The sequence below is a fragment of the Symphodus melops genome, assembly GCF_947650265.1.
Source record: "Symphodus melops genome assembly, chromosome: 4".
Lineage (NCBI taxonomy): Eukaryota > Metazoa > Chordata > Actinopteri > Labriformes > Labridae > Symphodus > Symphodus melops.
Genome location: NC_136694.1, coordinates 29,915,679 through 29,940,678, shown reverse-complemented (window position 1 = coordinate 29,940,678; position 25,000 = coordinate 29,915,679). Strand labels below are relative to the sequence as shown.

The following is a 25,000-nucleotide window of genomic DNA, read 5'->3' as shown; positions in this document are numbered from 1 at the left end:
CGCTGTTTGAGTAACAACCACACTCGTCCCTCACAAAGAGGAAAACTTTTAGCTTCAGAACAAGTTCAATGTCAAAAATCTGAACACGTTTCGGACGTTTCTTTTCACACAGAAATCTTTTTTAGGACGGGGAGACGGGGCAGCGTGATGTTTTACTGTGACTGGACTGACTAAACGGACACCACTGTCACTATATGACCTTTAAATATCCACATCAAACCTCTCCTCCGTCCACACGCTGGGACACATCCCTACCCCCATCGTCCTCTGGAAAACTTCGAGCAGAAACGGATCGGAAGACATGTTTGACGGAGTGACTCAGATGCAACAGACTCTTGGTCGTCGGGTCTACAAACAAAATGCAGGAAGAGATTTGACTTCATTAAAGGTTGAAGGAGAGAGACGTATTCAGCTTATAGATGCAAGTGCGACTTTCATTAGAGAAAAATGACTCACAGTCAAAGCTTCCCCGAGCGGGCGAGCGAGAGAGCGAGCGCAGCGTGGATTGTCTTTGAGCCCAGAACAGTGTGGGAGGAGCGTCACATCTTATTCTGGGAGAGATATCAGCGTCCTTATATCTCTCACTTAATCTCCCACCTCTGTAATATCTACTGAAGCCAGATACATCATTTCTAACCGTCATTATTCCACCTCTCTTCGTCAATGTAGGCCGGGGGAATTACTGCGTGACAGTTTTCTTTATGCTGAGATTTCTATTGTGCCGACCTGCTCCCACTGTGGACTGCAGCACAAACCCCGAAACCCTTCCATGGACAGTTTTCACATTCTCTCACAATGCATCGTAAGCAAAGTGTAAACATCTCGCAGCGCACACAGAGGCAACGAGAGGTGGAACTGGATGCGACGGAAATTCAAAGACTTCGGACGGGATGGGTTGATGACGCTCGTTTAAAACATGCAAACACATGAACAAAAGCACAGATGACATGCAATAGTGATGACCTGAAATAAAAGGTAATATACACATATATATGGGAGGGGGGGGGGAGGGGGGAGGTGACACCATAAGGATGCAAAAGCAACTGTTTCTAGAAGCCGCATTTACACCTGAATGTTTTGTCACATAATGATGATGCAACCTCTCCATGAGGGGAATATTCTGCAGTAAGAAACAGGAATGCACAAATGAAGAAGGACTTCCTGAATGTTCTGTGTGAAGAAGACCTCGGCTGTGGAGTGACACCCCTCACAGAAAAAGGATGTGAAGCTCCCAAAAAGCATTTTGAATTTTGCATGACATGCCCACAGGCGGTTCTTCGCATTATCGTGGTTAAAAGGTTGAGATCAGATGTGTGCCGTCTGATCTTAGATCTGAACACTAATCCTGATTCAGACGTGCTTGTTGGAAGCACATCAGGACAAGATGGACCATTTGAGATCCTGACGAAACAGCCGTATATTCGTCATTATCACGGTAAACAGAGTAGAATCAAATGTATGGATCTTTGGGTTTTAACCTTTTCATCGTGTAAAAATGGGTCACATCCGTTTTCCAGCTGGAGGGGACATTTGGAAAACACAAAAACAAAGAAACTGAAAATGCGAGGTGTCACAGTGAGGGGCGGAGTGGATGTGTTGATGTCTAGAAATAAACATACAATACCCCACGCTCAGAGTTCTCCATGTGTGAATCTCTCTATCGGAGCAAGGGCAAGGCAGGTACAGGACGGGACAGGAAGGGGCGGAGCCACAGACAGGAAAACAGGAAGATAGAGAGAGAGAGAGAGACATTAAAAAAAGGGGTGTGAGGTTTGTGGTGAGAAACATTCGTTTCACGTGTGTTTTATTCCCTTCACCAACCTGTCGGTCCAACACGCTACGCCTGCTGTCTGTGTAGCGTGTTGTGTTGGATCGTATGATATAACTATGAATCAAGAAACAGGAAGTGACACTAAAATAAAGATTTAAAGTCATGAGCGTTGGATAAATAAGTTTCTATGAAAGTTTCTATTAAGCTTGAATTAAACACATTTCAATCCTCCATCCCTCACGCCCCCGATATCCTGCTGATGAGTCACTTATGTTCATCAGCCGTCACCGCAACCACCGCTAAAGATTAACAAGCCAGATATTTTGATCTGTTAATGGGAACATTTATACTTCAGTACCATGAATGTATTCAGCTATAAACAATTACTTTAGTAAGTTTATAGTCAGGGCAAAAAGACCACGTTTTGATCTGTTTACAAAAGAGACCGGGAAGTTTTCAGGTAAGAAAAATGATAAGAAGCATTCTTTAAAGGTCACATATTATTTTTTTTAAATCCTCTTCATGTTCCTCCAACATGTCAGTCTCCAAACCCCCCAATGATGAGAAAAGTCCATCCTCTCCGTCTCCTGCCTGCTCCTCTTTTCAGAAAATGTGTGCTTTCCCCTTTGTGACATCACAAAGGGCAGTAGCCCCTCCCCCAGGTGGGTGACACTCCCACAGCTAGGTGTTTGTTCTGCCCTCTGAGTCTGCCTTCTCACCGTAAACAATAGGACATGGAGCCAGAAAGCAGTGAGTACACCCGAGCCCTTCCAGAGAGGGGGCGTGGTCAGACTCAGCTCATTTACATATTTAAAGCTACAGACACAGAAACAGCCTGTTCTGAGCAGGGCTGAAATAGAGGGGTTTATAGACATGATTAAATACAGGATCAGAGTGGATTTACAACAACACACTTCACACACATGATGAAGAGGAGCGAGGACACTGATTTCACCTGAAGAAGAGGAGGAGAATATGTGACCTTTAAATAGGCGACCAGTTAAAGGCTAAACCTTTCTTGACCGTTTTCATACTTTTATTTGAAAGCCGTGGTCATATTTAAGTATTGGCCTCAGACTATTTAAAACAGTTAAATTTTTATGGGTCGTGAAAAGGAGAAAATATGTCATCTGGAGGAGATATGGGATGTTTGCTTGTAGTGGTGAAAATGTTCAGACGCAGCTGGAATGGTAATATGGAATGAATCAGCCAATCAGAGCGCAGGAAGCGATGAATATGCAATATGTGCATTTATCAAAAGCATGACGTTGAGCACACACACTTTGTTCTTACCAGAAACTATTTCACCAAAAAAAGTACCTAAATGTCAATAAGTAGTTTTTTTCCATGTCATTCATTAAGGAGGTGTGTGTGTGTGTGTGTGTGTGTGTGTGTGTGTGTGTGTAACACTCCCTGGCTTGGCCCCTGTCAATATTGTCTTCAAACACCCAAAGAGGGGAATCCAGCTGTCCGCACGTTTTCAGAAACCCAACAAACAGACACTCTGAGGGATGGTCAACTGGCACTGACGTGGACGGCACTCATATTCAGGCCCAGCTAGACACGTCACAGCTCAACGTAAACAAACACACACACACACACACACACACACACACACACACACACACACACACACACACAGGCGAGCTCTAACACTGGAACAGCATCTTAAATCCTGAGCTTGGGATTGCCCGTCTGTGAGGATGCATGTTGATGTTTGTTTAATCTGCAGACACTGGATTCTTCCATTAGTGTTTGCATGTCACATTTCTTACAGTATATGTTTGTATGCGTAAGTATGTGGACATGAACCACCGGCGTATTGTCGTCTGACATAACAAAGATGTTAAAATAAATGAAAGTCTGAAGTCGGGCATCACGCAAAAGAAGAAAAAACGATCAGTGAGTGTTTAGGGAGCATCAAGCTAATCAATTATTCATCCTTTTCCCTCTCAACCTTTTTATGAGAAGTGTATCCTCCAGCACCGGTTGTTTGAGCCCTCGGGGCCACCTGCTTGTAGAAACATCGAATCCCCATTAAGGCGTCAGGCATGTCCGGCGTGCTTCACTTTTACATTATCAGAAACATCGCCCAGCTTTGGCTGACAACGACGGGTCCATTTAGAACACGTGTACGGCACTCTGAAAGATTAATTGGACAGTTTTACTCGCTCACTTCCAGACTAAGTTTTTTCTCAGAATAATTCATGGACGTTGAAAGGCATGTGAAATACTTTCGATTGAAAATAAAAACGCTTTTTCTGCCACCCGGACGGCGGGCTAAAGTGTGTACGATGAAATATTAATGACGCCAGAAAACACTCTATGATACGCTAAACCTCCCAGTGTCCAAATCCTTTTTTCTGCCCTGTTTATCAATCTTCCTTCCGATGTTTAAGACTCTTCAGTCCGACCGTTTAATCTTTTTTGGTGTACTTCGAGTTCTCGTACCAGAAATTGGTTTTCATCTAAAAACTACTTTTTATAGGTCTTGGTCTCAACTCGAGGATTGTAATAGTGATCTGAGAATGGGACCGGTCAAGACCTCCACTGATTGGCTATTTTTTCCATTATTCATTTGTAGTTAATTTTTATCCCCCAGTAATGGCGGCAGGTGTTACAGATTGATGATTTTTTAGTGATATTTGTGGTCTTATGGTCCTTGGTCTTGGTCTTGACTCGGTCTCTGTCCCCTAAATGTCTTGGTCTTGTCTTGGTCTGCCGTGCCTCGGTCTTTGCTCTTAATGACAGAACCTTTAAAAGCATTTTTAAGGTCACTATGTTCACCATTAGCTAGTTGCTTTTAAGGCGGCTAATTAGTAAGAGTTGTGCGTCATGATGTTCCTTCATGTTTTTATTTGTTTCCAAGCTTTGCAGTAGACATCATGTATTTCACTACAGAGCATGATGAAGCTTAAGATCTCACTTTTGGCTCGAAGCTGCAGAAACAATAAAAGTTTTGTCTGTTCAGGTTTGACGTGTTCGAGTGTTTGTTGACTTCATCCTCCCTGCTCGCTCTTCATTGTTGCCCTCTCTCCTCCTTCTCATGCTTCTGCTCTTTATTAGTGTTTGCCCTCCTATTGGCCTTTCCATGTATATATTATGCTATATTATGCATGTTAGCCTGATTAGCATCGGATTAGCATATCTATTTGACCCCGAGGTTAACCGGCGCTGGCTTGTTTTCATATTTTTTTCAGACTTTGTACGTGTCCTTCTTTCCTTCCTTTTTCTTTTTTACCTCCTCGTTCTGCTCCTCACCTGTCTTTCCCCCCCCCCCCCCCCTCTGAAGTCACACGTTCATGGTTTCTCCTGGATTTTTCCTCCTCATACAGGCTCGTCTGCCTCCTTTGTTATCCCCTAGGCTGTTGGAATATTCTCTGTAAGCCACTGATTAGCGACCCTAACCTCTGCTCTCTCTGCCCTCCTCGCTCTTCTTGGCTCCCTTGACATGGATGTAAAGATGTATTCAGATTTCCAAACTAGACTTAGCCTAAAACAAAAACTTCCAAATCGCTATCTGCAATATCACCTCCCCGTATTTCTCTTTGTGTGCGTCAGTTTTCCCGCTGTTGTGTCTAAAGGCCAAACTGGGCTTTGAACTCGGCTTTTAAATACGGATGGAATCATATCGGGTCAACATGTAAGTGTTTTTAAATCACGCTCATTCTGTCAATTCTCATGACAAGCTAAGAGCTAGCGAAAGAGCGTTAACATTAGCATGCTAATGCAACAACGCAGTTTTCCTATAAATGCGCCTGCATGTCTGTTGGCATCATACGAGTGGCCTCAGTGTTATCGGTCCAACAGTCACCTGCCATTCACACACACTGGCACACACATTCCCATCTGCACACCTACTGAAGGAGACATTAAGTCTCAGGCCCGAGGACACTTTGACAAGCGTGCTGAGTGAGAATCTGTTGATTTGTATACACGGCGCCGCAGGCAGAAAACTTCACAGCATTTTGCTACAGCGCTTCAGTTTCTTCCTCGAGTACTTTCAGCTTGTTGAAGCGCTCGTTTGATCTACACACATGTGGAAGATAATTATTTCTTGTAAACAAAATGTTTAAGAAATCCCAACCTTGGGAGTCTTGTGATTTTTATCAGACAGAGTTAGAGTGGGAAACTAAATCTAGAGCTTCACAGGAAGAACTGTCTTCAATATGAATCAAAGTGTGATGGCTGAGGAACTTAAAAAAATGACATTTTAGTTCCTGATGGACTGATACAACGACTTGAGTCCGGAAGTATTCATCGGGGACCCGTTAGCCTAGGATTAATAGCCCCCTGGTGGTGGATTAAAGAAGTGCGATCAATTATAACATCATCTGTCTGAAAACACAAGGATATTTATTTGTATCCTTCTTCTTTATGTGCTAAATTTGCTTCTTGTAGCTTCAAGTCTTCATGGTTCAGTTGTAATAACAACAGCTGTTCTGTCACTTCGTCCACTGGAAAATGTACCACGGTGTCGTATTTTTTAATTTCTCAAGAAAAACTTCAGTTTGTTTTGAAAGTAAGAAACTCTCAAAAATTAAAAAAAAACACGACACAAGTATGTGAAGCAAATCAAGATGTAGAAGCGTGATGTGATTGGAGGAGGGTGGGGGTGCAGACGAGGGATGAAGCATCAGAGAGAGTAAAGGTAAAGAGAGGCAGGTGATGGTGGCAGGTCTGTGTGCATGTTCACAGAGACGCTATATATGACCTCTAACTGCGAACAAAAAATGAAAGTGAATCTGGATTTTTAATCTCTGGGAGCCTCTGTTTTCATCACGTCTTTGGTTTTAAGGATTAACAGCATTTGTTCGACTTTTTTAGTTAACCACTAATTTATAAGTTAGAGACGTTCAGATGCACATAAATGATAAGAGCTTATCTGGAAGAGCGATCCCTCTTAATATCCTCAACTCCAAAACATCCCGTGTCCTGATACGTAACGTCGATACGTCCGTCGCTACGGTAACAGAAGCTCGTTCTGCCTTTCCTTCGAGCTGCATTTCAACCATGAGGACACCTTACACTCCTAACTTCCTGTCTGCCTGTAAATCTATGCAGGGGCTCAACACAGTCTTTTATTTGTCATCACATTCATTTGTCCAAGTGCTTACTGTTAGGAACGACAGGATGATTGGTAGCCTCCATTTTAGAGCCAATGCTGCTCTCCAGCTGTCGACAGGTTTTAAAGGCTCTGACAGTGGAGGGACTTCCTGATTTCTAAGGTGTTCCAAAAAGAGACTCAATCTCAAAGTTCGCCCCCTTAAATTGATCCTCTGAGATCTCAAGGACTCTTCTGATAGCTGCCTGAGAGCGACAGGCGAAATGGGAAGCAACACTTCACGGCTCATCGTTTAGCCTCCTCGAGAGGAAGTCGAAACATCACGGGCCTGTCTGAAGCTTTCGTTCTTAGAATTTGCGAGATGGAAGTCTATTTCACAAAAATTACTGTGCAAACTAGCTTTTATTTTGAAAAGCTGTTGCCCAGGAAGTGGTCCGTAAAGTTTGTTTAGTCTACAAATCAGAATTTGATTGAAGCACTAAATCAGCATCGAGGCTACTGATCATCTTGTCTCAGAGGTTTGCAGTTTGAAACAAATGGATGTGTTGATGACTGATTCAGTTTAAAGGCTACATGAAGCACCTTAAAGCCGCCATCTTGTTTCAGTGCGGCTGTGATGAACCTACCTGCGTTTGAAGGTGAGGACGACTCCGAGGAGGATGATGATGAACATGAGGATCCCTGCGATCACGCCCGCCATCTTCACCGTGCTGTCCACCTGCTTCTCTGGCTCCATGGCGTCCGAGTCCTGGGTGGAAGCACCTGCACACACACACACACACACACACACACACACACGCCAAACACGCACACACAAGCACACAAGTATAAACACAGTCACATCGGTAGCTACAGTGTACAAATGATCAGACACAGTCACATTAAAAGGACAACACACACACACACACACACAATGCAGTCACTCATGCATGCAAATAAAGAAGCCAGCCTTGATGAACACACACACACACACACACACACACACACACACACACACTCTTAACAGAACACACACATAATAGAAACACTGAACATACTTGATCCCAAGGTGAAGATAACACTTCATGCATAACGCAAAGAGCCAAACACGTCGTTCATACACACAACATGCAGGAAGAGAAAACATCGGGAACATGCAGGAAGAAACACGTAACGAACACGAACAATGAGCTCAATGTGACTCCAAGGTCACGAGTGAAAAGTTTACAAACACATCATGTAAGTGCTCATTTAATATGTATCCAGGCCTCCATGACAGGGACCAAGGACCACATGACCCTGCAGGGGTTCCTGCCACATTAACCCTTTCTGATTGGCTGAGTGTGTGCATCATGATTGAACTCTAACTTCTGTGGGATTCACAGGTGTTTAGCTCCCTGTGCAGATTTAATGTGTCCATGAACAGCTTTTTTTGTTTTACGCACCACCTCATTTTCAGAGGGCTTGTAACCAATAGTAACTACTGCTTGAGATCCATGACATAAATGTGCCCCCAAAAAATATTTCCTGAATTCTGTTCTGTTTGCCTTGAAGTAATACCATAAATATATGAAAAGAGAAAACGGGCTGAATGTGATGCAGGATTCACAAACACGGAGAATCTACAAGGACAAACACATCACAAGCACAGAAAGTGACACAAAGACATGAACGTTTAAAGTCGTGCACACAGCAGAGGACGCGGCTCATGCACGACTTCACTCAAACACACAGAATCAACCTGAACAGGGATCTTTAAAAAGAAACGGCAACATAAATGAACAAACAGAACGAGGAAGAACAAGGTGAGGGGCAAGGTCGCTCGGTGAGACGGACGATACATATGGAGACAGAGAGGAGCTCTGCTATCACTGCATGGTTTGATGTTGAGGTGACAGTCAGTGGAAACAGGAGAGAGGGAGAGAGAGAGAGAGAGAGAGAGAGAGAGAGAGTGTGTGTGTGCTCTACTTTCTGATTATTTGAAAGATTTAATTTCGGACGACTTTTACGACTTTCTGAAATGTAAGATCATGATTAAGGGACTTTCCTGCCTTCATGCCCGACTCTCTTCCTGTCTGAGCTCAGGTTACCTGCTGACTCTGAGTTGTCTGCTGGTGTGAATGTGGGCGTGGCTTGTTGTATGTCTCTGCATGTGACAGCTTAAATTGGTTCCATCCCGCCGTGGCAGCAAACAGGAAAAGCGTTCTCGATAATGGATTTGTTGGATGTGTTGTTGGGAATCAAATATTCTCCTAAAGAGGGGGCGTTCATCGAAAGGTTGGAGGTGTCAGTCTTGACGGAGAATAAGAGAATTTTGTTTTAGGCCGGAGTTCAATCCCGAGGTGTGTAAAATCTTCTAAATAACTTAAAGAAAGAAAAAACAACGTTCAACAAACCAAGAAAACATTTAACGACTCTTCAAATGGAGAAAATCGAGTGTGTGGCAGTTTTGCAAAGATGCAAAAAGAAACATCAACAGATTGTTTTTATTCTTTAAATGAAGCGAAGCGAAACGCCGTCAACGTAAACGTGACAGAGAAATAAAAGCTGAGTAGAGAAAGACACGGAGGCCTCAGGCGGAGGACACTGAGATCCGACATGAGTGCACCTGTTCTCGCACAGACGTGCACCAGCAGCCTCTTGTTATAACCTTGATAGACAAAGACAGACGATTAATAGAGTAATACCGCTGCGTGGGAGTTCAGTTTAATCCCCTGTCTCTCTCATCTTCGCCCCCTCTGCAATAACAACACAAGGTTGGCAGAGGAATCCACTGAGCTAACAGCTTAAGCACCTAACCTTGGCACGCTCGGTAATAGCTGCCGCAGTCCTCAACGCCTCTGTGACGAGATGTTCTTTTTAAAAATGTTTAAAAAAAAAAAAAACCCTGAATGCATTCAATGACAAAACACCTCCAAGTCTTTTATTTGTCCCATCATGGACAAAAGCTCCTCGTGAAGCTGCATGTATCATCTCTGACATGCTGCTGCCACTTTCTGTTCTTCACTTTAAAGTGGAATAAAATGCTTCTCTCACTCTGGGTTGTCAAAGGATTGAAGACTTTAAATAAATGTTTTAATAGTGCAGTTTTGAGAGCGCTGCACTTTTGGAAACTCAGGATACTAAACATCAAAAACCAACGACTAATTATTCAATGCACGCTATGTGGACTTTAGAATTGAAAAGAATCACAGAGGATTTATTTTCAGGGACAATCAGCACAATATGTACAGGCTAAAAGCAGACATTGCTTCACTATCAAAATTCTGTTTGCACAGCTACATTTTAACCCACATCTCTTCTTCTTCAGGTGAAATCAGTGTCCTCGCTCCTCTTCATCATGTGTGTGAAGTGTGTTGTTGTAAATCCACTCTGATCCTGTATTTGATCATGTCTATAAACCCCTCTATTTCAGCCCTGCTCAGAACAGGCTGTTTCTGTGTCTGTAGCTTTAAATATGTAAATGAGCTGTGTCTGGCCACGCCCCCTCTCTGGAAGGGCTCGGGTGTACTCGCTGCTTTCTGGCTCCATGTCCTATTGTTTACGGTGAGAAGGCAGACTCAGAGGGCAGAACAAACACCTAGCTGTGGGAGTGTCACCCACCTGGGGGAGGGGCTACTGCCCTTTGTGATGTCATGAAGGGGAGGGGCTACTGCCCTTTGTGATGTCATGAAGGGAACATCTCCAAACGGCCTGTTTTTTTCTCATCATTGGGGCGTTTGTTGACAGACTAGAGACACATGGGGAAGAGGATCTCTGAAGTGAGGGCAGGCAGCTTCATATTTTGAAGTTGGAAGAGTAAGCGGGTTGGATTTAGCAAAGTGTTTATTAAACATGTTTGCATTCAGCCTGCAGGTAGGACGTATTCAAGTGAATATTTCAGCTCATCCTTATCCGTCAAACACATGAGAGCGACATGAGAGCCTGGAGCGATGGTGTTCATGTTCATCTCTGGAGTCTGTGCCCTGGTTATCACCCCGCAGGTGTATTAAACCTCCATTTCCCCCCTGAGTGATCCACAATATGTATCACCTGACACATTACAGCCTAACCCCATTTGTTCACACTCGAGCGGCGTGCACGTGCAGATTGGGTTCAACAGTTCATGATGTAACAGAAGAGGACCCCATCTGTGGACGGGTTCAGCTCCATTTAACATCCTGATTGGCCGGCTCTGGTGCCGCCCAGCCAATCAGGCTAACTCTGACAGGGGTCTGACCGCGTGCGGAGACGTGATCTAATACGACTCCGTTCATTACACCGGGGGGGGAAGAGTTGAGATGAGGCAATAAAAAAAAAGGATTGATTGACACCTGGTTGAAACACAACACGGAGGACGTGGTGAACTCGTCCATTATTGTTCTGTCTCTGCCGGATAACAGGTGGCGACTTAAACAGGAACAATTTATGGATCCATCTTTGTGTCTCTGCACCGACGGTGGCAGCTGGTGGACGGATCATCGTGTTGGCACAGCAGCCAGCCTCGTACCTGAACTGTGTGTTTGGACAGGTGAGTGAACACCAGCAGAGACAGGAACTGAAGTTCAGCACCCAGGACGTGCAAGCTCAATTCAAACGTCAGAGAGAAAGGGCGGGGGTTCATTTAAAGGCCCCCCCATCCATTTTGCATTGCATATTTATTTATTTTATTTTTTATTAATTAATGAATTAATTAATTAATATTTTTAACAATGAATTTATTAATATAGAAAAAAATAACCTTACAAGTGATCAGGAAACACTTCCTGTTTGTGATCTTTTCAAAATAAAAGAAATAGAAAACGATGAATCAGGAAATAATGCCTTTAAACTGGACTGTTGTTAATGTATACCAGGAGTGAAACCACACTGGGCCTGTCACTTCTTTCAACACGTGTGGAGACGCTCTGGAGCCGTTACCATGACGACCATGAAAGTGTTGCTGCCATTTTTTTTTTTTTTTTTTTTTTTTTTACTCTGGTCTCACAATAAAGAACAAAAAGTTTTCACTCCGAGGTCATCATCTTCATCCATCCATGCATTCATCATCTATACACTATCGATATTATTATCATCATCTATCAATTATTATTATCATTATCTATACAGGTTTTCCCGTTTGGGATCCCAGCTGTCATTGGACGAGAGGCGGGGTTACACCCTGGACCGTTCTCCAGCCAATCACAGAACTAAAAGTTTTAAAAAGACTTCGATGTGTCACCGTGAGAAGTTTGAACATGATCATAAAAATCTAGGACTTAAACTCTATTTTTTAATTTTCTCTGTTGGGTCTGAAATCATTCCTCTTTTCACACCTCTGGATGAAAAGCTCTTCTTCTTCTGGATTCAACTTTTCGGTCTAATAATGTGCGGCGGCGTCGCCATGGGCAACCTGATGCGTCGCCAAGCAGCAAATTGTAATAACTTAGAATATATTCTGAGGGGAAAATATTCATGTTTATCTTCCTGCACGTCAGGGACCGAACAAAGACTCTCTCTCTCTCTCTTTCTCTTGCCTCCTACTTGAGGAGGACGATCAAATTATCAGGGAGGAATTACGGTTAAAACCAGAGATATTAGAAACATAATCTCATCCGAGTGAGGGGAAGATTGATTCTCCCGGCCGCCGACGCAACGCAGCAGAGGGCTGGACCACGTGTTAACCGCTGCTCTGTGTGTGTGTGTGTGTGTGTGTGTGTATTCATGTTTGTGTTTGTGTCTAATATGGGACAAGTGTAGTTTGAGTATTTGGGCTTTCAGCCACTTTTTTTTTCTGTGCATAATGAGAAATAAGCAATTCAAGCATCTGTAAACATGTTTAACATGTTGTGTGTGTGTGTGTGTGTGTGTGTGTGTGTTACTCTCAGTGAACCTCGTTCGTCGACTTTTTCTGTATTGTTTTCGAGCTGCTGCAGGGAGCATCCTCGATGGATTAGCGTTAGCATGGCTGAGTGTGTTTAACAGGATTACTAATCTGAACTGTGCTGCTGCACAGTGAGTGTGTGTGTGTGTGTGTGTGTGTGTGTGTGTGTGTGTGTGTACGCGTGTGGTCAGATGACAGTGGATTAACATATCTTTAGTCTCCATAACTTTGTAAACAATGGGCAATGCTAATGGATGCCTCTAAGACCCTCTCACACACACACACACACACACACACACACACACACACACACACACACACACACACACACACACACACACACACACACACACACACACACACACACACACACACACACACACACACACACACACACACACACACACACACACACACACACACACGCTAGTTTCCATTAATGTTGACATTGTTGTTCGGGTCAGCAGGTTCTGGTTTTAATACTTTAGAGCTTTAAAGATCTAAAGTGACTTTAATGCTCGTCGTCTGTTGAGCTTTTAGGAGACTCTGAAATGTGAGAGTGACTGTTTTATTATTATTTAGGAATATTTACACATATTTTTTTTTTTACAAATTGTTAAATAATGTTGTTATGTTGACAGTAAAAGTCGACTTCTATCCCTGACAGCAGATCGGGTCTTTGTTGAACGTAAGGACCCGTGTCCATCGAGTGTTTTTAGTCTTTTGTGTCTTTTGTTTGTTTGTTGTTCTTTCGTGGATGTTTTGTGGAGCAGATGGAAGACGTGTGCTGGAGCTGCAGAAGGGCGAACGAACGAAGACAACTGTTGTCAGTGTGTGGGAGAGAAAGGCAGGTACACCTGTCTGCATGCACAATGCTTCAGGAAAAAGAGTCCTGGAGTCTGAGCCTGTCTCCACTGCTGGATGTCTTTTCTCTGACTCTCTTCTTCTGTCACCGTCTTCCTCTTCAGCTTTTTGATCTTCTCTCTCTCTCTCGGGTTTGATTTTCTTTGCCTCTCTGGATTCTGCTCTCTTCTTCTTCTTCTTCTTCTCTGTCAGTTTACGGCACAGTCGAACCCCCCGAAGTCTCTTCAACTGAAATTTCATCTATTTGCTGACTGGTATCACGCCCTTAAAATGTCACATCATCACCAAGTATTCACCTAGAAAACACTGCTGAGGAGTTATTTTCTTCCTTTAAGCAATCTGACTCAATCTGCTGCAAATTCGGAGAGCAAACTGTCTGAGCGAGCAGCGAGCAGGCAGCACTTATTGACGACATGAACACAGGAGGACGATGTGCAGTGCGTCTGAGAAAGTGTGTGTGTGTGTGTGTGTGTCAATGAAGAAGATAATTCAGATATGATTCCTCCGATGTTTGCAGTGCAGTCACGCTCGCTCACAAACGCGCCCGATAGTGAGCCACATGTTGCATCAGGATTGCACAGCGATGGAGTCGGTTACAGCACGACTCCGCACGCCGACAATTACAATCGACCTCTGGACTAATGGGGACGAGGATTGAATCTGACATGTTTTACCCGTGTCTGGATGATAAGGGTCGGATTGATGCTACACAACTTCAACCTGCAGGATTGATGGACACTAATCATGCAGAATCACCAATTATCGATGCAAGCTGGAAGTCTACTTTTGCAGCAATGAGAAAAAGGGAATCACTGCTCCACATCTGAACCGTCAACGGATTAAAACTCTAGTAAATTATAATTAACCAGAAAGTTGGTGGAAGATAGCGATCCTTCAGTCGCACCGGTGTCTGAATGAACGAGAGAGACGGGAAGCTTGAAGCTGCAGCCTGAAGCCAAACAGATCCGTCTTAAATAGACTTATATTTAAGCGTGCAGCGGTTCTATTAAACGTTGGTGGGCGACCATCAGAGGACAGATTCACACTGCACGCTGGCACCTTCACACACAGGTTGATCAGCGTTTGGTGCTGTGATGTAAGGCAGCTTAAAGCTTATTTTTTTGCATTTCAGTGTTGCACATTAAAAACATCCTCGGCCGGAGTGCATGGGGGGTTAAAATGACGCGTGCGCCGCTCACAGACTCGTACGGTACATCTCACTAAACTGAATTCATATTTATCTGTCTCGGCTTAATCGCTCCAGGTCGACTGAACACGAGGAATTCACTGATTTATTCATTTCAATGCATTAAGAAGAATGTGTGATGTGCGAATAATTTGAATAATAAGTGTTAAAAACCGACAGCACGCTGTTCAGCGTTGAAATGAAATGCCGTTTGAATGCATCCAGAGGTTTCCTGCTTTCATCCGCACTGAGGTAATAAGCACACTTCATATGAATACAATCCACATTTATTCAATTTAGGATTGCACTGCTGTCCGCTGTTGTGCATGATATGCATAATTCTTTGTGCCGGGCCTTGAATCCTTCATTTCCCTTTGGACAATGAGTGTTATTGTATTCCTGTGGAGTCATCTCATATTCCTGACAAAGAACTGTGACAGCACTTTTCCACTACGGGAGCTGTTGACTGATTCCCTGTTGTGTCCCCATTGTTCAAGTCAACAATTTGATTGTTGCGTCGCTCGATGACATTTATATTCTTCTGTCACGTCTGTGCATAAAATCCAGCTGCGTTCATTTAAACGGCTGGAAGGGTTTGAATGTAAAGGTAGAGTCAGAGTAGCTTCTTCCTTCAAAATAAAATACAGACGTCGGTAACTATTTACTTTACCGGTCTGCAAATTTTGTTGTAATAAGGTGGTGATGAGACGATAATTAAACAAACCTGTATTTATGTCTTTGAAATTACCCCAGAATTTCATGACAACTGGTTGAAACTTAGCGCCTAACTTGTTTGAAATAATGTCCGAGTTTAATTGTGACGTTGAATTGACGTGGCAGCAAAGAAGAGACAAACTAATCCTAAAGAGAGTCGAACACACAGCCAAGGAGCTTTTAATCAACTACAATAACAAAGGACGACGTTCAGGCCAGAGGGGAATCATGGGAGTTCCCTCTGCTACTACGAGCTCTGTCTTCATCCTGCGACGGCTCAGTCATTGTCTGACTTAAAATCCAAATCAAATTTACTACTCGATTTTTATTTTCAGTCGCTCCTTTTGTTGTGAGTAAATATTGCTCTGCAGATTCAGAGAAGGGATGAGCGCTCAGCTAACCGTGCATTACCGCAGCATGGCTTCACTGTTGTGTGTGTGTGTGTGTGTGTGTGTGTGTGTGTGTGTGTAGATGCAGGACAGAGAGAAGAGGTTCAAACACAGCCAGCGACACTCGAAGCAGAGCAGACATGCAAACAAATGCTGTAAGATGGCGATGAGGAGGAAAGACAAAAACCAAAGAGCAGAAAAAATAAATTAAAAAAATAAATGTAGAAAAAGTCCAAAAAAAAAACAAAGTCAGGAGAAAAAGGAGGGGGGGGGGGCAGGGGACAACCCAAATAAAACAAGGTTTGTGTCGTGTTTATGGTCAAACTGTAATGAAAAAATATAACATAGGGAAGAAAATATTCTGCCTATAAAGCAATAATCACCTTCGCTTGGGATGACTAGAATGTACGGCGTTGTTATTTGTCCCCTACCTATTACCACTAAGGCCAAGGGCCGCACATCCCCGCCGGACAGCATGAGAGAGAGAGAGAGAGAGAGAGAGAGAGAGAGAGAGAGAGAGAGAGAGAGAAAACAAACAACAACAAAAAAAAGGAAAAAAGAAAAAGAGAAAAGAGTCTAAGAAAAAAAGACGTATAGTTTTCTTTATCCATTTCATCAAGGTTTTGACCTCCCTGGTTTTCAATCTGTCTTTGAGGAGAGAAATTACAGCAGTGAGAGATAGCACTAGAACATATAGATCAATAGGTCAACTAGCACTCAAGATGTGATCAGGGATATAACTCATGTCTTACTGCCAAGTGTCAATGAGCGTCTAGCCTGGCCCGTTGCCTGGAGGAGGCCTGACGTAGTATGTGCTGCTGGTGATACGAAACAAGTGAGTCAGTGGATGCAGATGGGTGGGGGGGGGGGGGGGGGGTTAACACTCGGGGTCTGTTAAGTCTGCCAACTTGGTTTGACGGGTTAATTTAAAGTAAAGGGGACGAGGAGATGGAGGAGAAAAACAAATGATGTGATGGTTTTAAAAGTAAAAAAAAAAGAAGATTTAACTTTGTGGCGTGGCGTAAACTGGCGTGAAGACACAACCTGGCCTCGTGTTCGTCTGCAAAGATTAACTTCACCCAGAGATTTCATTAAATCTCAAATTAAAGAATACAGCAGCTGAGGCAACGAGGAGGCTAAGGTTGGCGTTTGTTATCATTGTTCAGATTTCTTCACGTCTTGGCTACATTTCTCCGAGGCAGAGATCAGAAAGAACTCGTCAAGCATCAGACGTCCGAGCCAAAGATCCAGGTTTTCCCATAAAATCCAACAAGCCACAAGACCCCAAAAAGGTTTTGTTCCCCCTCTCGTGTACCACCAATAGCCGACATTCCTCATGGCGAGAGCTGCACAGGTAATGTTATGTTGTTAGCCCCAAAGTTTGGAGTTCGGAGTCGCCAAGGCAGGAAACTGCTTCAGACCCCAGACCAGTAGGGGGCCCCAGAGGGCTGACAAAATTTCAACTAAACCAGCGACCCATTTTGTGGCCAAATGGGCTCAATCGCCATCTAGAATAAATATACGCCTTTCCAATCTACTAGTCTCCAAAAAATAACAAAGAAGGGCAAGGATCAGTCCTAAGTCCCCGTCTGAAGACCTGTTAGCTAGGATCAGTCCTAAGTCCCCGTCTGAAGACCTGTTAGCTAGGATCAGGACCAGCTCCCAGTCTGATGACCTGCTAGCTAGGAACAGGACCAGGTCACTGTCTGAAGGCCTGTTAGCTAGGATCAGGACCAGGTCACAGTCTGATGACCTGTTAGCTAGGATTAGGACCAGGTCCCAGTCTGATGACCTGTTAGCTAGGATCAGGACCAGGTCCCAGTCTGAAGACCTGTTAGTTAGGATCAGGACCAGGTCCCAGTGTGAAGACCTTTTAGCTAGGATGAGGACCAGGTCCCAGTCTGATGACCTGTTAGCTAGGATCAGGACCAGGTCCCAGTCTGATGACTTGTTAGCTAGGATCAGGACCAGGTCCCAGTCTGATGACCTGTTAGCTAGGATCAGGACCAGGTCACAGTCTGATGACCTGTTAGCTAGGATCAGGACCAGGTCCCAGTCTGATGACCTGTTAGCTAGGAGCAGGACCAGGTCACAGTCTGAAGGACTGTTAGCTAGGAGCAGGACCAGGTCACAGTCTGATGACCTGTTAGCTAGGAGCAGGACCAGGTCATAGTCTGAAGGACTGTTAGCTAGGATCAGGACCAGGTCACAGTCTGAAGGCCTGTTAGCCAGGATCAGGACCAGGTCACAGTCTGATGACCTGTTAGCTAGGAGCAGGACCAGGTCACAGTCTGAAGGACTGTTAGCTAGGATCAGGACCAGGTCACAGTCTGATGACCTGTTAGCTAGGATCAGGACCAGGTCACAGTCTGAAGGCCTGTTAGCTAGGATCAGGACCAGGTCACAGTCTGAAGGCCTGTTAGCTAGGATCAGGACCAGGTCCCAGTCTGATGACCTGTTAGCTAGGAGCAGGACCAGGTCACAGTCTGAAGGCCTGTTAGCTAGGATCAGGACCAGGTCACAGTCTGAAGGCCTGTTAGCTAGGATCAGGACCAGGTCACAGTCTGAAGGACTGTTAGCTAGGAGCAGGACCAGGTCACAGTCTGATGACCTGTTAGCTAGGAGCAGGACCAGGTCACAGTCTGAAGGACTGTTAGCTAGGATCAGGACCAGGTCACAGTCTGAAGGCCTGTTAGCTAGGATCAGGACCAGGTCACAGTCTGATGACCTGTTAGCTAGGAGCAGGACCAGGTCACAGTCTGAAGGACTGTTAGCTAGGATCAGGACCAGGTCACAGTCTGATGACCTGTTAGCTAGGATCAGGACCAGGTCACAGTCTGAAGGCCTGTTAGCTAGGATCAGGACCAGGTCACAGTCTGAAGGCCTGTTAGCTAGGATCAGGACCAGGTCACAGTCTGAAGGACTGTTAGCTAGGATCAGGACCAGGTCACAGTCTGAAGGCCTGTTAGCTAGGATCAGGACCAGGTCACAGTCTGATGACCTGTTAGCTAGGAGCAGGACCAGGTCACAGTCTGAAGGACTGTTAGCTAGGATCAGGACCAGGTCACAGTCTGATGACCTGTTAGCTAGGATCAGGACCAGGTCACAGTCTGAAGGCCTGTTAGCTAGGATCAGGACCAGGTCACAGTCTGATGACCTGTTAGCTAGGAGCAGGACCAGGTCACAGTCTGAAGGACTGTTAGCTAGGATCAGGACCAGGTCACAGTCTGAAGGCCTGTTAGCTAGGATCAGGACCAGGTCACAGTCTGAAGGCCTGTTAGCTAGGATCAGGACCAGGTCACAGTCTGAAGGCCTGTTAGCTAGGAGCAGGACCAGGTCCAGGTTTAAGTTCATGAATGAAATTTGACACATTTCTTGCCAAAGTTTAAGGCTTTGGTCTACACAAGCCATGAGGGATTTCTTATTTCCAGGAGAGCACTAGGATTGGTTCCCAGGGTGGCGAACCCCCCCCCCCTTTACTCTTACACTTAACACTTTCATAAATTGGCCTTTAACACAGTTCTTTGGCTGCATCCATTCACAAAGCCTCCGATCTGATCTCTGCCTCGTACAGGCTGTGTGTCTCTAACCAAAAAGCCCGTCAGCTGATTCACTGATAACGACTCACTGAATCAGTCGAGCTAAAATCTGCTCCTGTAAGAGGAGATAGCAGGTATCTAAAAAAACTTCTTTAGAGACGTGTTGCAAAATTAGCCATCTGCATTGCCTCAGAACGCTGCCCACACGTCTCAAACTTTGAAACAGTATATGTCAAGAAGACGTTAAGTTTGTTCTGGGAACATTGACGACTCTACATATCGCTTAAAAATTTGCATTCTGTTTGGTTGAAAGACAGCCACAAAGTTACAAGCATGTCTTTTTCTAAGCACACACACACACGCACATGCACAACAGACAGACAGAGAGCAGTGTTTACAGACTGCAGACCTCCACCCACTAACCATTCAAAAGGAAAAAAAAAAAAAAAAAAAGGTGTAATGGATAGAGATAGAAAACAGAATGACATAAAGGAGAGAAATGTGCACAAATGAGCAATAAACGCCCGATGCAGACGAGACATAATAAAAGAACGAGAGAGAGGCAGAGAGAGAGAGGGGATGTGGGAAAATCAAATCACTGTTTAATGCAGATGAAAATAAAACAGGAAACAGAGACGAGAGGTGAGGTAAATCAATGGCGAGGTGAAAAGCTTTAAAGCACGTTGCTTGGCACAACAAAAACGGGAGTGTTTGCCGGAGATGAGCGGCGAGTAAAGATGGTGCGACGTGGGGGAAAGCAAAAAAGGATGGAAAACAGGATGAAATGGGCTCTGGGGCTAACGCTTTAGCCTCAAACCATCGGGTTTAATGAAGGCGGTCAATCGCTATGTAATGGCCCTGACGTTCCACTTTATACACTGATGAGCAACATGGACGCAGGATGAAATGGAAAAAGAGAGATCAGGACGAAGAGGGAGAATGTGAGACAGCAAAAAAGGTAATAAAAGAGGAAGATTAGGAGAGAAGAGACGAGGTGCTGTGTGATCAAATCATGCAGGATAACAATGATTAGGATGTGGGGTTTCCTGGGCTACAGGTCGTGGGTTCACCTCTTTCTATGTGTGCGTGTGTTAATGAGTGAGTGAGTGAGTGTGTGTGTGTGTGTGTGTGTGCATCTATTCTAGCTCTATCGTGTTTCTCTGTGCTACGGGGTCACGTATTCACACTGTGGCTCGAGATAAACTACGCTTCATTAGTTTCAAGCCAGACTATACAAAACAAAGTATGCTGCACGTATCAGTGGAAGGCTGCTCATACCTTTGTTAGCCAGGCGGACACAGTTGATTTTGGTTTCCTGCCGAGAGAGAGAGAGAGAGAGAACAGAGGAGATGTCAGTCAAGTCAAACTTTATTTATATATAATGTTTATAACAGCCGAGGTGGACCAAAGTGCTGCACAGGAAGTTTACAGGAAGTCTTCCATCAGACACTGCTGATAGGATAAAACACACACTCAACCAGGTGTTATTAAAGGGGACATGTTATGAAAATCCACTTCTACATTGTTGTGAACATTTATGTTGGTAACCTGAGAGTCTACAGACCCACAACATGTGGAATAAATCCATCCAGTCTTTTTGTTTGTGCTCTGCAGGAGTCTGACAACGCGGAGAAAAATGCTCTGTTTTAAATGTGCTCCCCTTGTGATGTCACAGTGGGATTCTGATTAAAAAAAAAAATTTAAAAAAAATCCTCCTCTGGTATCTCCACCCATGGACTCCACCAGCACTTTTGTGCAGGAGTGATGTCTATAGGGAAAACTCAGGGGGCGGGGCTTATTGCATTTAAAGAGACAGACGCACTAAAACAGAGCGTGTGATTATATCATCATTAAGGGCGTGGATGAGCTGACTGACAGGAAGCATGAGGCTCCTCCTCTTTGCTTCTCGGTTGATAGAAAGTCATCTTGATACGGCATTTCCAACATGGCGACCGCCATCGTCGGGCTTCATGCCTCCTCTAGGACTAAACAAAAAACATTCACAGGACAGAGTCCATCGTCTTCTGACACGCTCGCTTCAAAAAGCCTCCTGCAACGCTCAGAATGTATCATGATGGATGAAGAGTGTCGCCGCTGTCACATGTTCAGTGTGTGGCTGCTCGTAACAGAGTCTGCATAAGTGACCTGCTGTTTCCATTTCTACTGTCATGTGTTTTGTTTTCATGCAATCAATCAGTCACAGCGAAAGATACAGTATGCATCATTGTGCGTGCTGGCATGAGTGTGTGTGTGTGTGTGTGTGTGTGTGTGTGTGTGTGTGTGTGTGTGCGGAGGTGCCTGGTGAAGTTAAAGAGCAGGGAAGATGGATGTTAGCAGATGATGGATGGTGTGAGTCTCTCAGCTGGATCTCTCCACAAGACTAAACACACCTTGCTTCTGCTACGTCTCGCTCCTTCCTCCGTCTGAACCAATGATTAAATATCTGCCTGTCTCTCTCTTTCACTGACTTCTTTATCCAATTATCGTATTCCCCTTTTGGTATTCATGCTAAATATGATCGTAGACACCTGCACGCAGCTCGCCCAGAAACTCAAATAAATGCATGCAACATGTTTTTTCGCCTTGTGCTCTCAATGTGTAGGCTTAAACAGCTGATCTAAACCGGCCTGCTGCTTCCATGCAAAGAGAAAAACAGAGCGTGGGCTTTGAAGTATAACTAACATTGCCTGTTCATGTGAAAATGTGTATTCCACTTGTCTTAACATCAAAAAACGGGGGTTAAAGGTCACATCAGCTGTCATGGTTTGGGTATAGCCCGTGACCTCTGGGAGTCACCGAGCTGCAGGCAGCTCCACACCCGTCACCATGTCGACCACTTTGTCAATATGCAGCTGAAGCAGGCGGTCAGAGTGGGGAAAGTTTCACAGCCGGTCTCAGCAGTTATTCCTTCGACGTCTGAGAATTCATTGTCTTTGTTGTGCTTCTCATGCGAGCGGAGCCCCTCCATCCTAAGTGTGGTTTACTCTCCACAAATAGTCACTGTGGGAATACGACCAGCTCCCTGGGCAGCAGCAGCAGCCACTGGTGTTTGAGAAATTGGCCCCATAGTTGGTATTCACGCTGCACTCCAAGCAGCCGGCTGCTCTGGCTTCTCCGTCGCTGTGAAAAGAAACGCTGCCTCGTCCTCGCTCATGCTAATGGGCTAATCCTCAGGAGGCTGCAACAAGCTAAGTTAATAAATGTAAGGCCAATTTATTGCCCGGCCTCTACCCTGAGAGGCTGCGAGACGAGGTTTGAGGGGGGGGGGGGTGTTTATGGCGGACACACTGGAGACTCAGTGTTTGTGTGCTGTAGCTAACTTTGTGCAGCCTGATCAGAATACTAAGTGAGCTCAAAGCGCCGCAGCTGCTGTGTGGGTGAGCTCGTGTCCGTCCATCCAACGCCCTCCTGCTCTATCTCGCTTAATGCCCTTTGTGATGTCATGAGGGGAAAATCTCCAAACGGCCTGTTTGAGCTCACGTTTTCTGTAAAGTGGAGCAGGCAGAAGACGGAGAGGATGGACTTTTCTCATCTTTGGGGGGTTTGTGGACAGACTCGAGGAACATGGGGAAGAGGATTTAGCAGAACACAGAATGTGACCAAAAGAAAAAAATCCAAAATGTCCAGATAGAAGACATTCATGTACGAGATTAAAGTCAAAAATGGACTAAATGTAATCTGTTTAAATCAGGCTACGGTTAAAATTATTAATTTGAAAGGTCGTATCAATATTTTTATTTTGGGTATTAAGTAAAGTTCTGTTCGGTCTCCTGCATCTTCATTTCTGTGTAAAAGTGTGATTTGTGCTTCTGTTAGTCTTAAGAGAAGGATAGGGAACTGTTAAATAAAATGTGAACCCTGAAAACACACACACACACACACACACACACACACACACACACACACACACACACACACACACACACACACACACACACACACACACACACACACACACACACACACACACACACACAATGCATGCAGGGATTCTGGAGTCAGCTGAGTGCATCTTGATTGACATCAACTGTCAGTTTATAAAATCTTTCTTGATGTGTCTCCGGTAAAACCTCCACGATGTGCACTCACAGGCTGTGTGTGTGTGTGTGTGAGTGTGTGTGTGTGTGTGCGTGTGTGTGTGCGTGTGAATGACGTTGATTGTCAGAGTGCCTCGGCCAACCCCTGAGGCTTTTTACTTGTCAAAAAAGGTGTGTGGATGCATTTTGCACGGCGCAGGAGGGCATGTTTTTTTTTCCACACCATAGCTTCCTTTTGTTTCGTGACATTTCTCACCCTGTTTCACCTCCTCCTCCTCCTCCTCCTCCTCCTCCTTCACTCCTCTCTTCTCTTCCTCTTTGTTTCTCTCCTCCTCCTCTCTCTCTCCTCCTTCTCTTAGTTTCACTTCTCGCTCTCCTCTCTTTTCCACTTGTGTGTGAGCGTCTTTCCACCTCCTCCTTGAGTCTCCCACCTTCCCCATCTGTCTGTCTCTTCATCCCTGAATTTCACATCCTGTATTTTATCCATTTAACTGATGCTTTTATCCACCTTCAGTGAGTAAGCAATTGGTCCCTTCAACAGTGCCTGTTGTTTTTTTTTGACAAGTTCTCTCTCCCTCCACTTTTATCTCTCCAAACTTTCCTCTCCTCCTTGAATTCAAACCTCTCCTCCGTTTACCTCCGCTGCCTCTCTCGGACACATTTGGTAGAATTGCTGCAACATGAGAAGACGTGCAGAGTGTTGGAGGTTCAGAGGACGTTGACACCTGAACTTTGATCCTGCCTGCAGGGATTTGCTCCCAATCATTGCAGGTGAAAAGGCCAGGCAGCCGGTCGACTCTCTGCTTTATCTCGACAGCGTCGGGCGAGGTCGCCGGGTGTTTCTGCACCGACGTGAGGAACACGTTTTTTTACATGTATGTCCCCGAGGACAGACGAACAAACAGACCAGACAACCTTTACAAAATCCCTCATTTCTGATGGCTGAGCATTTTAAATCAACGGCGTGTTTCCCTGAGCGTTTGATGACGTGCGAGTCTGCTGAAGGTGCATACGATGCAAACTAAGAGCATCGATAATATGACACAACTGTGAAGACATGAAGCGACCACAGAGCGTCTCAGACGTCTCTGATTGGTTGAGATGCGTAAACAGATAGCTTCGCTGTAGCAGGCTGGCTAACTAGCTAACAGGAAACGACCCAATAACCTTGTTACGTCACAGTGAATGTAACATTTAACACACAACGAAGGAGGGGTCATTCGAAAGGGATTGTGGGAAGTGTAGTTCAGAGTCTCCGGACAAAAACTACACAGTCATGTTACTTTTCCCTTTTCCTCCGTATTAAATGCACTACAGTCACGAGTGTTGGGGCAGCTGGTTGTCATGGTTACAGGCTTTATAGCTGGATATAAGATTTTGTGAAATGGAGGATTTGGCTTTTCATGCATGTTGTTACTTTGTTGCTGCAGCTTTAAGATTTTTTTGAACCTTAATGAAGTGGATGTTATTTTTCCTTTCTAAGTTCTGATCACTCTGCAGGCCGTGCTCTCCTCTCCCCTCGCTTCCTCTCCTCTCCCCTCGCTTCCTCTCCTCTCCCCTCGCTTCCTCTCCTCTCCCCTCGCTTCCTCTCCTCTCTGCTCGCTTCCTCTCCTC

General features: G+C 44.8%; 1 protein-coding gene across 1 annotated transcript in view; it reads right to left on the bottom strand.

Annotated features, from left to right (window-relative positions):
• Positions 1-25,000, bottom strand: part of ptprt (protein tyrosine phosphatase receptor type T) — a 203,878-nt gene that overhangs the window by 56,597 nt on the left and 122,281 nt on the right. The window contains 4 exon segments of the mRNA XM_079342479.1: positions 1,625-1,657; positions 7,463-7,598; positions 16,194-16,250; positions 20,628-20,664. Of these exon segments, the coding sequence (XP_079198605.1) occupies positions 1,625-1,657; positions 7,463-7,598; positions 16,194-16,250; positions 20,628-20,664 (263 nt within the window).